Source organism: Triturus cristatus, chromosome 8 (genome assembly GCF_964204655.1).
Source record: "Triturus cristatus chromosome 8, aTriCri1.1, whole genome shotgun sequence".
Taxonomy (NCBI): domain Eukaryota; kingdom Metazoa; phylum Chordata; class Amphibia; order Caudata; family Salamandridae; genus Triturus; species Triturus cristatus.
In genome coordinates, this window is record NC_140591.1 from 91,974,495 (window position 1) to 91,992,343 (window position 17,849).

General features: G+C 44.4%; 1 protein-coding gene across 3 annotated transcripts in view; it reads left to right on the plus strand.

The window, feature by feature from the left end:
- SPICE1 (spindle and centriole associated protein 1) overlaps positions 1-17,849 on the plus strand; it is a 613,595-nt gene that overhangs the window by 374,704 nt on the left and 221,042 nt on the right. For all 3 annotated transcript variants that reach the window (XM_085621094.1, XM_085621096.1, XM_085621095.1), the window contains one exon: positions 10,979-11,126. In XM_085621094.1, coding sequence (XP_085477220.1) covers positions 10,979-11,126 — 148 coding nt within the window. The remainder of the gene's footprint in view (positions 1-10,978; positions 11,127-17,849) is intronic.

Here is a 17,849-nt window from a genome sequence, read left to right on the forward strand (position 1 = left end):
TTTTTATAAACAATCCTTGTTTGAAGCTTAGTTGTCTTTAGAAATTCAGAACACATGCCAAAAGACTAGGTTTAGGCGGGATACTTCTTAAAAGCCAAACCTGTCTTTATTTTGGCTGCCTCAGTGTACATCAATGTTGAAATACAGTCCCCTTATTATTTTTTCCTCTCCCCAAAATCTCCCTCTTTCTATTGTTAAATTGTTGGCATGTATGATTTATTCAAAAAGGTTCAGTGAATGTGATCTCCAATGTTTCTTGAAATAACTATTTTGAATATTGAATCCTCAAAAAGGTTACCATAACAGCCAGCCAACACGTTATGCCGGATTGGCTTCCTCAGGCAGTCAAGAAGAAAACAAGGAATAAAAAAAATTAAAAAAACAAGCTCTCCTAAGTATAAATATTGTACAATGGTGGTCGTCACTGTGGAGTTGTATTTGGGTTAGTTTCCATAGGAAGAATATTTTTTTTGTTTTGCTAACAACTTTGGTGCCTTTTTGATAAATCTTCACATAACTGTACAAAAAAAAGGTCTATCAACCTCAGTTCCTCCTGGAAAGTTTCGGGGTGATCTTTCAAGCGGACCCAAGAAAAAGGGAGACTCCCAAATTGCTGTTTTCCCATGTTCTTCCCATTGGATTTTTGGGAAGCAATACAGAACAGGCATTGGCAAATCTAATCAGTCTGGCGTTGATTTGTCATGTTTTTTGCAAACCTTTAATGTTAATCCTTGCTCGTGAGGCTGATGCCTTTGCTCGGCAGGTACTGAATCGAGCGTTTATCGATATTGAAGGGCAGTGAGGAACGCAATGAGTGCTCCAGCAATCCCTGCAGTTGCCATACTTACCTGGAATATCTGGATGGGGTGAGCGAGCAAGGATTAACATCATTGTGATTTTATGAACATTTGCAGCTTCCACCAATGCATTATGGATACTGTAGTGCGGCAAGTAAAGGGCACGTGATTCATCTGGGACATTGCACTTTTGAGACTATGCCTTTTAGAAAGGCAATTAGCTGAAACGCGTAGAAATAAAGCTAATGAATCCAGTAACCGGGCTGTGACAATTCTTCTTGGTTGCATTCATTACGGGAAATTTTTTGGGTCTAAAAGAAAACCCAGATTACCATAGCACTGAAGGAACTACTTAAAGTCAGTGACTCTGGCATTCGCTGCAGGCCTCTGGTCTTTGAGAGAAAGAAAAAGTGACCGAAGGAAGGAAATCGCAAGAAAGAAGGAAGAAAGAGAAAGAAGGAAGAAAAAAGATAGAAAGAAGGAAAAGGAAAGAGTGGGGGAACAGAAAGAAAATGGAAAAAAGAGAAAGAAAGCAGAGGAAAATGGAAGGAACACAAGAAGAAAAGGAGTCAAGAAGAGAGAAGGAATGAAGGAAAAAGAAATAAGGAATGAAGGAAAAAAGAAATAAAAGACAGAAAACTAAAAAAGAAGGAAATGAGAGACCAGAATGACAAGCCAAGAATGGAAGAAGGCAAGAAAAAAAGAAAGTGGAAATGGAGAGAGAAGGAAAGAAAGGGAAGGAAAGAAAAAGAATGAAAGACAGCAGAAATGAAAATGGGAAAGAAAAAGAAAGGAAAGAAATTAAGAAAGAAAGAAGCACAGAAGAAAAGTAAAACGAGGATACCTTATTACAGAACAGTTTAAAATAGTCACAATCTTGTATGCTGTGAATTAGCAGCTGACAGAAAGCAAAACACTCCAATAGGATTTTACAGCGGCATTGGCAGGAGATAAGATCTGATAAAGATGGAATGTGCTGCTATCACATCAAGCTCTAAACACAATAGCCAAACTAAAGTAATTACAAGCATTTGCAATGCAATAGGTCTCGCATTTATAAGAGTTTGAGCTATTGGCATTGTAAAATTACAATGCCTTTTATTTATGTTTTGGTTTTAAAACAAATAAAAGGCATTGTCATTTACAATGTCAGTAGCATAAACTCGCATAAAAGCAGTGTGCGGCGTGCTGCAGTGTGCGGCGTGCAGCAGTGTGCGGCGTGCAGCAGTGTTTCGTGTAGCCGTGTGAGGCGTGCAGCAGTGTGCGGCGTGCAGCAGTGTGCGGCGTGCAGCAGTGTGCGGCCCGCACAGCCACTCCCGGAATGGAGAGTGGTGGGAGGGTGGAATAAAATTGAGGCAGGCAGCCTAGTGAATACTCTGTGCAGAAACCTCCCTAAGAGGCACCTGACGGGGAACCTTGATCAGGAAAGTGAATCCCTCACTAGCAGGCTGAGAGAGGCCATCGATGAGGTGGCATCTGCTCGGAGGGAATGAGCTTGGAATAAGGGCAAAGGGGCCCCTTGGTTCACTGAGGACCTGAGGGGAAAGAAACAAACCCTTCACCAACTCTAGAGGCAATGGCGCAAATCATACGACCCCAAGGCACTCGTAGAATACAAAGCCATGTTAGTCACATACAAAAAAGCCAGTGTGAGGCCAGGATCACCGACGCTGATAATACGCAGCAAGAAACCTTCAGAATATTAAAGGAACTTAGTCAAAAACAAGAGCAGAAATCCATTGCGAGCCTGGAAGACTGCAATAAGTTCCAGTGTTTCTTCCTTCACAAATTCAGGGATATCTTAACTGACATACACAACACACCTACCAACCAGAACCCCCTGGTGGAGGAACCAGCGCCTTGTGCCCACGGTGAGTCCCTCTCCACCTTTCAGAGGTTAGACCAAGACTCTTTGTCCCACCGGATCAAGTCTGGATTGCCTGCGGACCCCTGCCCACCAAAGGTGTTCAGAATGGCCCTACCTGGGGTAGAGAGGGAGGTCCTTGACCTGATCAATCGATCATTGAGACGGGTAGGGTACCCACTAACTTCAAGGAAGCCAGGGTCACCCCCCTGTTAAAAAAAACAGGCGGGGCAGATGCAGCCAGTCTTAAGAACTATAGGCCCATCTGCCAGCTTCCCTTTTTGGCAAAAGTAGTGGAACAGCATGTCCTCAAAACCCTATCACTTTTCATTGAGGAGCAACAGCTACTCCAAGTGCAGTAGGCAGGTTTTAGGGCCCACCACAGCACAGAGCTGGTGATGCTGTCGGTGCTGGACGAGCTCGGACTCACGGCCGACAGCAGAAAGCTGTGTGACATAGTTCTGCTAGACCTTACAGCGGGGTTCATGACCAAATACTGTCTCGGATCTCAGATTTTGTATCTGTGGGCAGGCACATCAATGGATTGCTTCCTTCTTGACAGATGGGACATAAAGGATCCAACTGGCAGACCGTGTGTCCAGCCTCGGGCCTTAACCTGCAGAGTCCCCCAGGGTTCGGCGCTGTCCCCCCTACTCTTTAACATCTATCTCTGGCCACTTGTGACCGCTATCGCCCGTATGGACTGGCAGGTGTTCAACTACGCAGATGACACACAACTAATCGCCCAGATTGACAACTCCTTCCATGTCCACGCTCACACACGTACACAGTGAACTGGTTGACAGCCAACTTGCTTAAAATCAATCCTGACATAACAGAGGTCTTAGTCATTACAACCAGAAGCAACCCTTGGACTGACCTCTTTTGGCCACAAGAGCTGGGTACCAACCCTACGCCAGTCCCTGTCGTAAAAAGCCTAGGCATCAAAATAGATGCCAAGCTTACCATGTCGAACCAAGTGTCCACCGTGGTTAGGACCTGCGTGGGCTTATTGAGACAACTGCAGAAACTGGCACCCCTCCTCATTTGCGACGCTGCAGATGTTCGTGTCAGCAGTGATTGTGTCGCTTCTGGACTGCAGCAACGCCCTATATATTGGACATTCTGAAAAGCTGCTAAGTTAACTACAAGTGGCCATAAACGACGCAGCTAAATTGATCTTCAGGCTCCCAAGACGCGCACATGCAACACCTTTACTGCAGCAGTTGCACTGGCTCCCCATTAAACAGAGAGCCAGGTTCAAGGGCCTCTGCATCGCCCACAAAGCCCTCCATGGTCAGGCCCTAGTATACATTAAGGAGCGCCTAGGGAGCTACGTGCCAGGACATACCCTCTGGTCGTCCGAGGCAGGCCTACGGGCCTCTCCGCGGTTCAAAACAACCTAAAAAGGTGGCTGAGCCTTCTATGTATTGATCCCTCAACTTTGGAATAAGCTACCAGAGAGTCTACGTAAGGAACCCGCCCTTCTCCCATTCAGGAAAAGACTCAAGACTCTTCTATTTACAGAGTCTTGAGTACATCATAGGCTCTGACATGGAGTATGTACAATCTACCGTTGGCGGGATTTAGCTACTCTCTTGCAGCGCTAAGAAACTTGTCGGTGATTATGCGCTCTCTAAATCCCAGTTAACAATAACAATGGGGTTGGATAATCCCACGGGGGATTCTTGGCTGTACACCTACATACACTCTAGGCATACACAAAGTAGGGATTGCATAGTAGGAGTACGACTTATTACTACCTTGTATCATATGCATGCATATATACACTGTCTTAGCACCATGGTGCTATCTGCTATTTACTCTTTTGGTGCTTGTAATCACTTTCATTTGCTTCTGTCTACTGATTATCGCAGCACATGCATTTTATACATGAATAACTTTGGTTCAGTAAATATATTGAAAACGTCCCATTGTGTACTCTCTGTAATCTCTAAGAACAAGAGTGCACGAGGGACCGAGCAAAAAGGTTCTGGATCTGTTACCACGATCCCTGAGGGGTCAAGGTTGTCATGTTCGGTGGTTGCCAGAAGCCATTCGCTCCACATTTGGGTTAGGGGGGGGATTATGGTGGCCCTGTGAGCTAGCTGGTCTCTATGCCAACATATACTATGGGGTGCATAGAATCAGTCTAAGCACCTCACCCAAAGTTTGTTGTTCACAAACGCGCAGATCCTATGGATTAGTGGGAACTACACGACAACGGCTTGCCTAGCTACTGGTGTCTGGTTTCAAGAGCGAGGTGCAGACGAACATCAACACCTTCTTCATTGTAGAAAGGTTTGGCTTAGTGTTGATGGCGCACTGCAACAGCTTAAGAAGGATAAAGACATGGTCAAAGCCATAGTGGCACTGCAGTTTCGAAGTCGCCAATGGAGAGTGGCACCCCCATGAGGAGACCAACTGGAAGGGGAACTTTACAGAACGCGTTGCCACAGGCACCCTGCCCACGGACACACAGGGCAACAACAGTCATCAACTTAGAAGTGACCGATCCAAGCAACCCAGTTCCAATCCTTCTGGGACAAGGCAAGAGGGAGAGGCCAACCCTCCAGAGGAGAATTTTCCTCAAACAAGTGACTCCACATACCAGCCACCCAACCACAAACACCACTTCCCACAGGAGTGGAGAAGTGTTGCATCAGTCAAATGGATCCTCAACATCATCCAACACAGCTATTGCATAGAGTGTTTAAAGATATCACCGGGGATCAAGCCAAAGAAAAGAACACGCTCAAAGGAGTAAAGGTGATGCCTGCAACAAAAAGTGCAGGAGCTCTTAGGAAAACTTGCAATAGAGTGGCCACTGCAAAAGTGAATTAGGGGCCTAATCTGTGTACTTCCTAGTTTCAAAACGGGACAATTCTTTAAAACTAATTCTCCACCTCCACTTCTTGAACGAATAGAAAAATTCAAAATAGAAACACTCCAGGCTGTACTTTTGTGGCTGTGGAAAAAAGACTGTCAACTATAAACCTTAAGGATGCTTATTTCCACATCCACATGGACAAAATCATAGGCAGGATGGTCTCCTGGATCCCACTGATTCCCCATTCAAGACTATAAGCGAGACCACTTCAGAAATGGATCCAAAATCAATAGTCATTGCACTGTGTCAATGGGAGTTGTGAAGATTTAGCGGTTGCAGCACAAACGGTACAGGAAGAGATGACCTAATGGGATTTGAACAACATAACAGTGGGCAGTCCTTTCATACAGCCAGCTCCAATGATGATCATCACCACAGATGCATCCCACACAGGCTGTGGAACACACATGGGAGAACTCAAAATCAGAGGTTTAAGTGATCTAACACATAAATGTCCTGGAGCTCAATACAGTCTTCCTGGCTCTAAAGGCCTTCCAAATGTAGGTGGGTGGGAAGACAGAACATTGTGATTGCGTTGTCCATTTGGAATTGCATTATCTTAACAAACTAGGAGGGATAGGGTCTCCTGTCCTATCAAAACTAGCCCAGGAGATTTGGTGATGGGCCTTTCAGAGAAGGATAACCTTGATAGAAAAACACTTGCCAGGCGTAGAAAATTGGGAAGCGGACAGATTAATTAGGCAAGCAACCATATAAAACAAATGTTAACTAAACGAATAAACGCTTTCAGAGGTGGGCACTCCAGAAATCGACCTGTTGGCAACCCCAGAAAACAAAAAATGTCAAGAATTTGCATACAGGCATCCAAACCGCTGCTTCCACTGGAATACCCTGTCGATAGATTGGTCAAGGAGATCTGCACGTGCTTTTTCACCAATTCCTCTCCTACCTCTAGTGATGGACAAGTGCAAATAGTCACAAATGGCACTGATCGTAATTGCTCCTCAGTGAGCAAGACAGACATGGTTCTCAGATCTAGTGTAGATTGTGCAAGGAAGTGTAGAAAAATTATCCACACCAGTCTGACCAACGCCCCCCACCGCAGCTGGAGCAAAGTCTCAAAGGACACATGGACTAACGCCCTCAACACTACCAACCCCATCTCCTCCAACAACTTAGACCAGAACATCGCAAACTTCAACAATTGGATCACCAACTGCACCTACAGCGTCACTCCCATCAGCAACAATACCTCTAGAAGGTCCACCAAGCAGGCTAGCTGGTACATGAAAGACCTCAGAACTGCTAAACGACATTGTAAACAGCCGGAAAGGATATGGCGCACCAGTAAGAACACAGCCTTCAAGACAGCCTTCAAGACAGCCCTCAACCTCCACCACCAACAGTTGAGAGAATCAAAGAAAAAGGCCGTAGCCTTTCGCATCGACTCGAGTTCCAATAACAGCAAAGAACTCTTCAACATCCTCAGAGTTCTCCAACCCCTCAGCTGCAACAAACAACATTACTCCCTCACAGGAACTCTGCAGCAACCTTGCAAACTTCTTCCATGACAAGATCACCAACATTTACAGAAACGTCAAACTGCAGCCCAAGGCCACTTCTTCAAGCAATACAACAACCCCACTACCACCACAGACATCCGACTAACAGAATGGAGTCAGCTCACCCCACAGGACACCAAATCCATCATGAACTCGATCCACTTAGGGCCCCAACCGACCTATGCCATCACCACATCTTCAACCATCCTAGACCTCTTGACAGTCTTCGATATGTTCTCCCACCACACACATCACAAGGCTGCACAACAAAAGCATCTAAGGAGCCGATCTCAGATGGATCACCTCTTTCCTCACTGGAAGAACACAAAACGTCTACCTTCACCTCTGGACACAAGGAAATCATCTGTGGAGTTCCCCAAGTATCCTCACTCACCCCAACCCTCTTCAACTCTTATATGACATCTCTGGTCATCATTGCCAAAAGCCACGGACTCAACATCATATCCTACGCTGACGACATGCAACTCATCCTCTCCCTCTCCGAAGAATACACCAAGACCAACTTCCACAACTGCTTGACAGTTGTTGCCAACTTGATGAAGGAAAACTGCTTGAAGCTCAACACGGCCAAGACAGTGGTACTGATTTTCCGAAACTAAAGCATCCCAGGGGATGCAAACTGATGACCCTCAGAACTCTGACCTACTCTTACCCTCACTGACCATGCTAGGAACCTAAGCATCATTCTGGGCAACAAGCTAACCATGACGACTAAGGTCAACGCTGTCTCCTCCTCCGTCTTTATCCTCTGCATGCTTTGTACAATATTTTAATAGCTTTCCCAAAGCTCATCACGCACCATCTCCCAGGCCCTCATCTCCAGCTGACTGGATTATGGCAATGCCCTCTACGCAGGGATCACAGGTCACCTCCTACAATGACTACAGACCCTACTGAATGCCGCAGCCAAACTTGTCCTGGCTCTCCTTAGACAAACCCACATCGCCCCCTACCTCGGGGAACTCCACTGGCTCCCTGTACAGAAAAAATGGCAGTTCAAACTCCTGCCCTTGCATACAAGGCCCTATGCATCTGCAGACCCGCTTGAACCACTGCCTGAACATCCATCAGTTCACCAGACACCTCCACTCCGCATCCCTTTCTCTAACCCTCACCTCCGCATCCGACTTAGCAGATGCTGTGGTTGCTCCTTTTCCTTCCTAGCAGCAAAGACATGGAACAAGCTACGGACCTCCCCATCTTTTCCAGAGTTCTGAAAGTCCCTGAAGACCTGGCTATTCAGCTAATCAACTGGACCTTGCCAGCGCCTGCATACCCTCACAGGTGACAAGTAGCACTCTACAGATCTGCTGATTGATTGACCTACTGTCCATGCAGGGAGGCAGCGTCCACCATCCGAGACCAGCAGTCTGAGTCTAGCTGCCTGGCTCCTGAAGGCATAAAGTTTGATCACCTGGACCTCCAAAAGCGATCCATGGACATCCCAAAGGATGCTCAAAGACAAAGTACAAGAAAATGCGAAACCGAAATTAGAGGAAATTTGTCCTTTGGTGCAGAGAAAAGGACTTGTTCCACAACAGGACACAGGACACCACAATGGGTCAGATACCAAACATCCTCCTTCCGGGCGCAAATCTGACATCATGGAGGGACAAACATGGCACCTTGCTGGGCGATGATGCCCAGCAATTAAAACAAATAAACACAAGAGAAAAAGAGGAGTGAGAGCATTCCAGACCCAATGACTAGGTGGCTGAATAATTCACAGCATGTGAATCCTGAAAATTTTAAACTGCAAAACTACTCCTACTGGTAAGCACTGTTCCCATTAACCTGTGCGCCTGCGTGCCCGCGCACCGATGTCTCTGTGAGCGCGCAGAGAAATACTTGAAGCGCACACATGCAGCTGAGGACCGTTCGCGCTGACGCCTTTAAAATGCGTGCGGCGTGAAAAACAGTCACTTCCTTCTGTAGTTGGTGGCGGTAGAGACCACCCGAAGTTTGTCCTCAAGTGGCTCCTGATGCCTTTCTTTTGTTAAAAGGGCACGGCTGCGAGGCAGATTGTGTGCCTTTTTGGAAGTAATCATGTTAATCGCAGCGCCCGTGTGCGCTGAAATGAACATGAATACTTTCACGAAGGGGCACACAACCTGCCCCGCAGCTGTGCCCTATTAACAAATGAAAGGCAGCAAGACTGCAAGCATGACGTGCATTCAGGTGTTTCTGAAAGCACACCTCTGCTTGTAGACTTGCTGCATTTCTTTTGTTAATAGAGCGGGCACACAATCTGCAGACGTGTGCTTTCAGAAACACCTGAACACAGGTCATGCTTGTAACCTTCAGAGACGTTTTAAGGCATGGCCAAAGTGGGCTCTGGCCGAGGGCCCCAGCCTTTCAGGCATAGCTGGCAAGGATTCAGATTGCTATGTGTAACATATGGATAATATCAGTGTACTTTTGAGTGGCATTTCAAGGACTATGAGTGATACTACTTATGTGTGGCATTTTGGTGGTTTCAGTGTGTATACAAGTGGCATTCTACTGCCAAACGAGTGACACTTTGTTACAAGTAAATCAAAGCAGTAACTAATATTTTTGTGCGTTACTGTGAATTTGAGATTAATATTAGTGAACTGCTGATGTGTTACAATCTGTAATCTGACACCAGTTTCGTCTTGCTGGTAGAAGGTAGTATGGAAGTTGCTGGTAGAAAGTTAAAGTGGCTCTGAATATCTTGACTCATGTCTTCAGGCTAATTCTCTCGTGAACTGAAATCTAGTGGTGCCCAGTAAGTGACTGACTGACTGACTGACCTGGCCCTTCCTTAGTCATTCCTGTTTCTATCACATATTGGAGTGAGTTGCCCTCTTTTTCATATTTATGGAGATTGGCTGAGAAAAGCAGAGTGAGGGATGTAATACATAAATCAACACTTTATAACCACCAGTTAGCTTTTTGTTACAAGGCTGTTTAGTTCATTTGTTCGAGTAAAGAACAATTTGCAAATCAGCCGTGACCTCACTCCCAAAGGAACATTCTGACCTGAATTACTGTGCCACATTCCCTTTTCGAGGGTAAAATAATGGTCAAGGAACCAACTACACAAGCTTCCTGTCTAAGACCGTGTAATTTTTAAGGCCAGCTTCATCATTCACCACTGCTGCAAAGAAAGTGCACCATGCAGATCCCAAAGTGCATAGAATGAAAATAGGTTAGCGTGATAGTACTTTTGTCAGAGAGGTCATTTTGTTACTTGCAGTTTATAAGTTAAAATCCTAACATAGAACAGTAAACTATCAACTGTCATCTAAGAACTTCATGCATACTGCAAGGTATAGATTAGAGCGTTAGGATTTTTCCCCCAGCCATTCGTTATCCTAATGTTGCATAACGTGTTAATTTGGGTAAAAAGCAATTCTTATTAAAGAGAACCCCCAATCATGGTGTTACATTTTAAATTCTAAGTTACTTACTTAATATGTTCTAAATGTTAGACTGTGGTTCATTAACTTTAAAAAGTAAAACTGTTGGAAGTGTTTTATTCCTGAGATGTGTATACAGATCTACAGGAAAAAAAGACTGAAGGGAAAAAAAAATCATTTGGTTGGATGTGCTTTAACAGAATGGGTGATAGCTGCACATTCAGCAATATACAGTAAGGCAGAGAGATGGTGTTTTTATTGTGCATACTAACCTTAGATAACCTCAGTCGATGTCTGTGATATAAAAGAGCTGCATTATTCATAGAACAATACTCCATGATATGAGTCTAAGAGGCTCGAACATGAGGCGGTACAGTGGAAAGGATTATAACCTAAAGCTTGTTGCCCAGAATATTTTTATCTAATTAGATAAGATCTGATTTTGATATTTGATGTCTCGGTAACAATCTGTAACCCTATGATTTATCTTCTACTTTCAGACAAGGCTACAGCTTCAAGCATTGTCCACAGATGAGCAACTTATCTCCCTTACTCGGGCTTTTCAAGGCATTCCAAGCTTAGAATCAACTACCATATTTCATAGACAGCAAGATTTAAACAAACGTGGATCTGAAGCAATCAACAAGGGTTTGTGACTACATTTCTTAATGTATTTTATTTTTGGCACTTGATATAGCTAGAGGCTTGTTAACATGAGTAGAATAACACTTTTCATCATAACAGTGGCATTTCTGTCTTCATTGTGACTGTAGTGTCATTTTGAATCCAGGTTGTAATGGAAAGGACAGAGTAAAGAATTATTCTGATGGGTACTTCTAACCGGAGATTGCTTACATTTAGAATATCGCCAGGCACCAGACTGGCTAAGGAAATCTTCTCAGCAGTTTCTCAGTACTCTGTTAAGTGGTGCTGTGCTGCTTGATGCATGCTTTTTTCCACCTCCGAAGTGACCGAGCAGGGCCACATATAAGCACCACTCCTGCATGCCAATATCAGTTCCTTTCTTCCCTCTCTTTGAAATACAGATCTGGAGCTATGTTCTCTCTGTTTAACACATTTTTCTTAGTGAATTCCAGTGTACAAGGTAACAATGTTGCCACCTAAAACTCTAGAGTTCAAACTGTGCTGTGACTGTTGTAAACAGATGCAGGTGTCCGACTTGCGTAAGGTATGCCTCTGGTGTATGGGCTTTGGGCACGACTACTAGTCTTGTGAGGAATGTACCTTCATGCACCAAGTGGCATTCCGGGACCATGAACCCAAGTTTCATGTCGCAGAAAGAAGCCACGCCAATGCTACCGATTCTAGTGTGCAGACCCGTTCCCACTCTTGAGGCTGAGCCTGCAACACGCCCTCTTTGCCGTCAAGGCCATCCAGGAGGTCGAAGTCCAAATCGAAGAGAAAACCCAAGAAGGCAAAGTGGAACTTGATCTCATCTTGCCCTTGTCCATCTGAAGAGCAGTTGCGAAGGTGTCAAGGTGCCACTGTATTTCACTCCAGATCTCTAATTGAGGAGCAGATACCACAGTCTATCCCAATGCAGCCCGAGTTCTCGAGCTCTTGACTATGCTACAGCAGGTTGAGGCCTTTGGAGAGTCCATACTGCATATTTGTGGCACTCTTCCTGTTACTTCTGGGATGCCTTCAGGACTCCAGTCAGATTACTTCAAGCAGATCCATCTTCAGCCCGATGTTCCCCCTTGGAACTCCCCTCAGGGTTTGCACTGACTCTTGTGCTGCGGGATGCCTGGCTTTCACCTTGGGGATGCCCAGTATGGGTTATCTCACAGGGAAAAACCAGGACGGGTTCCCAGTGCAAGCGCCAAGATGCCCAAGGGTAAGTTGAGCGCTATATAAGAACACATAATAATAATAAATAATTGTGCTGACTTCTAATCTGGCTTCAGTACATTCACCGGTTACTTCTTCATTGCCAGAGGAAGAACCTTTGCTGACTCCAGTGGTTGACCCACACTGAATCATTCTCCACCCCCACCAACGGACGTGCTTCGACTGTGGCGCACCTGGTTCCTGGACAGTCTGATTCAGACAAAACACTCCCTCTGACATGAAGTCCTCCTTAATTGGTCCACCAGCTTGTGTTCCAACTCTGACCTGAGCTTGCCAGCATCAGGATATAACAATGGAGATGATGTGGATGATTTACCCCCAAGTTATGATGACAGTATATACATGGACTACCAAGAGCATTGTGCTTGATACTTCCCTTAGACAGGGTTGATTCCCCCTCTTCCCTCTAACCCTGGGCTGCCAACAGAAGAGAGTACTTGCTTTGCTGTAGTCATCAGACATCCTGCTGAAGTCTTCGATCTACAACTTCCATGTGTTAAGATTTTTAAAAATGTGCTTAGTGAAGTTCTATAGCCTGGGCTGACTTTTTCTGAGCCCTTATGTCCATTTTGAAGTCCTAACTGATGTTATGGACACTTGGTCTAAACCTTGCTCTTGCCCACCAGACAGGTGGCGAGACACCACATACCAGTGCCTGCCGACCACGATTTCCGTACACAGCATCCTACTCCTGAAAGTTTGGAGGTCCAAGCTTCCATCAGGAAGTTGAATCCTAATTCTTTCCCCACAACGACCTCCCGACAAAGGGTCTAGAAGGATTAAGGTGTTTGGAAAACATTTGTTCCATTCAGCCAGCCTAACGTTAAGATTGTTCAGTGCAAGTTGCCAACTAGCCCATTATATGCTTGCCCCATAGGACATGGCCAGTGAGATCTTGCCAGTGGTCCAAAAAGGGCCTCCTTGGCTCAAATCATTCAAGATGGTTAGGATGCAGCGAAATACATGATTCGTGCTGGCCTGGATACTAATGATTGTTTGGGGTGAGCAGTCGGCACTAGTTTGCTGCTCCTTCTCCACATGTGGATGAGATCCATTGGCTTTTCTGGAGATGTGCAGGCATTCCTTATCGCTATGCATTTTGGTATATTTTTTTCTGCGTTGATGAAAAAACTAATTTCTGTCCCGTAGCACGTCAAGGAAAGCCAAGCTATGGCGTGCTCTTTGGATCTTTCGACCTCTGGCAGACAGTTTCCTCATCAGTTTCGGCCCTTCTGAGGCAACTCCAGACGTTTGTCATATATGCAACACAAGACAACCGTGCCCCCCAACTCACCCCAAAAGTTCCAATCTTTTAAGCTTTAGCAGTCCCAAGAAAGCTTGTTTTCTGAGTTAATTCCGGCTAGAGTGGCGCAGGAGACTCCTTTACACCTATCTGACTCTGCCTGTCTGGCTCTGAGTTATGAAGAAGGTATGGATTGACCAGGCTCAAGTACTCCTAATGGCTCCAGATTGGGAGCGTCTAGGCATGAGCATCTGTCCTTCAGTCAGGTCACTGCTTCAGGAGGATCTTTTGTCACAACAGCAGGGCCTGGTCCTGCACCTAAGCCTGTGCTAAAACATCTCCATGCGTGGAGATAGAGCAATGACTCTTAACTGCGTTTGATCTACCACCTGAGGTTGTGGATGCATTTTTTGCTACCAGGCATCCCTCTGTTAAGTCCCTTTACGATGCTCTATGAAATATTGTCCAAAGCTGAGAGTTCAATATTTACCTTTGTTATACGGTCTTATAAAAAAGTGGCAAACAAATGTTAACATCTATAGATCTGTTTTATTGCACCTAAAATAGAACGAAAATGAAAATCTGCTCTTAGGATCCTCTTTATATTCCAGGTCCTAACCCTTCGGGTTGTATGGTAATTCACACAAATAGAAAGAGGTACATTAGTTAAGGTGCCCCCGATGGGTCCCCTTCAGACAAAAAAAAACAAATGCCATGATGCAGTGGGTAAGACAGTGGCATTGGGGACTATTAACTCATGGCACATTGCTAACTCAGGCAGTCCCAGCTTGTACAACTGTTTCCAGTGGTTAGACATAGAAGATCCTCGCTAACAGCTTCCCGAAAACTAGTGGAAAAGGGTGAAGAAATGTCATTAAGTGCAAAATCATTCCCTCTGCTGGCGTACACTGCTTTCTTGGTGCTGGTTATCTGTCATGCTGCCAAATCAATATCAGTGTGATTTAAAATCTTCACGCTTATCTACACATTTCCGGGATCCAACCTTGACTCTTAGATCTTAATCTCACAAAAGAGGGTCTACAAGGAGCGTCAACTCAGGAATTGTAGAATTGCAGTAAGTAAGTAAGTAATTTTTATGATACTGAGCAGAATAGGACTACCCTTATAGTAGGTTACTGGACTTGCATTGCTAGACTACACCGCTAGATGCCTTAATACGGCTGAGCATATCATTATAATGCCGTAGTAAAGAGTGGACACATGAATCTAGAATTGTACTGATACAATGCAGCATTGACTGTCAGAAAACCTAATATAATTTGTTTACAAAAAAACAAAAAACAAGGAGCGTCAGTGGCCCAACATCAACCGTACTGCTCCAAACTAATATTTAACTCACACTATGTACAGGGATGAATCGGGTAAAGGAGATGTGAATAAGCTAGGAAGAATGTGGAACACTGTGTGTGTTCGGGCGAGAACCCTCACTCACCCTAAGGTGACATGCTTCATCATAGGGTCCCCTCTGCACTCTGGGACCGCATGGTACCCAGTGTGGGCTACAACTTCCCCATAGGAAAGGACCCGGAGTGTTCTCTAGCATGTATTGTGTTTCTACCTAAGGGGGCAGAGTGAGGGGATGAGTGCAGGAAGCAAAAGTGAATACAACTACCTAATAGGTGGCAAACAAATGTATTAATATGCCCCGATGGATAGAATTAAAAGCATAGTGAGAATAGAGATAGATATTCCCCTATCTAATGGTCAACATGTTTCTGCCATTTGTGACCTTACAGTTAAAGACATTCGTCAGGACCAAAATTATAAGTCTAAGTCACTCTGCTCAATAATGTGTGTGTAGAAATAGAAGTAAATAAATAAACATTAGGCCATACAGTCAGCTAGCGGGCTATCCAAAAGGCACCAGCAGCTTGAATAAGTTATAACCTATCTCAGATAAAGAGTGGGAAAAGTTGTGCCATTAGGTAAAGAAGGTTTTGACTAATGATAGGTTCAAGCTAGTACACCTTAGTAACCTACAGAGAACATATTTGCCGCAGATGAATTGGGATATAATTAGAATGACCCTCTACCCCCAGGTACTTGGAGAACAATGGTGGCTTCTTTGCGTATTACTTTGTTTTGCCAGTTAATACAGAGGTTCTAGACACAAGTCCTAGCTAAACTACAATCAATAGTGAAAGGGATCTCAGAAATGACACCCAAGCATTACTTGTTAGGTGTTATCCCTAAGACCTAAATAGTAAAAACAGTTTAAAGTTTCGTTGCTGAAGGTACTTCTGGGGAAAAGATACATAGCCATATACTGGGTGAGGCCAATAGAACCATAGCAAAATTAATGAATAAAAGATATGTGAATATGGGTGGGTAAACTTGCAAGAAGCGATGAGAATCTTGTTAGTAGAATGGGTTATACCAATTCAGTCATTAGAGGAGTCCCAAGATTCCCGACTTCCCTAAAGATGTTGGCATGTGTGTGGCACCTGGTAGAGTAGAGCATAGTAGTGATGTGCAGTAGAGTTGTAAGATGTAGGGGACATGAGAAAGGATTTGACTTTGGTAGAAAGTGTGCCTCAGGGCATAGGGGAATCTGTCTGATTCCTTCCAGGCATGAAGTACTGGAGACACACTCTGAGCTCATTATATTGAATCAGGGGTGGTGGTAAGATGAATGGAAATATGTGCTTCTTGACATGGAACATAAAGATGGGCTTTCTACCTCAACAGGAGAATGTTTGTTAGGTCAGTGCCTGTTTGTTACTGACAATATTTTTTATACTGCTTTAAATAAGTCCTAAATTACTAAGGGTTTACACTTTTTGTATGTTTTGCCTTCATAGCAAAAACCAAAATAAACAGTTTTATAAAAGAAATCTTTCATATACTGGCGCTTCAAGGCTTTCGTCAGTACCTTTGTTTTATGGTAGATATAAATTATTATTACTTTAGTTTACCTTTCTGTCAGAAAACCTGCTCCAAGAATGTTTACAGGATGTGTTGCTGTTGTGGTGGCTTATCTGCTCTGCTAGAGAATTCATATTTGTCCCTGTACAACACTTCGCTGCTTTTGGCTCTGTGCACGCTTTACAAAAATCACATACATTCATGATTATATATTTACCATTTTACCAACCAATCGTCTTGATACTGGTAAATTGCTCAGTAATGGTAGTTTCGTACTCGTAAACAGTGTCCCAACTAAATCAGTTCAAATTCATCATATATTCCACAAGATCTATCAGCAGCCACTGCAGATCCAGAATTATCTGGGAAGAACGCCAAACATCTAGCTAGCCCAAGATTTTCCAACACCGTAGAGAGAGTACAGGTATTGCAGAGAGTGATTCCAGTTTTCAGGACGTCCTAATGTCTGATTTGAGACTGGTGATGGAATTGCTAGGCATGGCTTCTTTGTGCACTAGGTGCTGTTGTGAAACACAGCCTCCCAACTGAGCGACATCTTGCAGATCCCCAGCTGCACTTTATATTCTCGACAGACCGCTCCTTTTAGGGATGGGGAGCACATATGTTTCACTTTATAGTCCAGGAATATCAAACCAATGTAGAAAAACGAATCCACTTCAGTGTGTTGTAGTTATTTGCCAGTTTTTCTAGAGTTCAGTTCAATGTGTTAAATTCAGAAACTGTATGGGACAAACTCTCTTTTCCAGTCTGTTTGCTTCAGAGATGTGCCTCACAACATTCCCGTCCTGATAGAATACCTTCTACGGGGCAAATGGCTTTCTAATCACAATTGAACACAAAGGAATGGGTATGGAATCTAAAGGGTCTCAACTTGTTCTTTTAATGTTCATGCGGACTTGACAGATCTGTTTGCCTATGCTTCACGTCAAAGTGTGCCCACCTCAAATCCCAAGAGAATGTTCTTTGGAAAAGCTGGTGAGGGATATTTGCATATGCCTTTGTTATGTTGATTGTATTGTGCACTAATCACCCAATAGGGCAGCCAAGCACTTGGGCAAGGTGTGTGGTCCTAAGGTGCTTATATGAAGAGACAGGTCTTCAGGTTCTTACTGAACTCAGGAGGCTCTGATGTATTGAGGGAGGTTGTTCCATGTTTTGGGTGCGATATAAGCGAACGAGTGACCTCCAATTTCGTTTTGCGTATGCGGGGCATGTGTGATAGTGAAGCAAATCATAGGTGACTGGTGCGTTGGTAAAAGTGTATGCGGCTGTACAGGTATTCTGGTCCTGTGTTGTGTACGGGTTTGTATGTGTGTGTGAGAAGTTTGAATTGGCTGCGTTTGTGCATA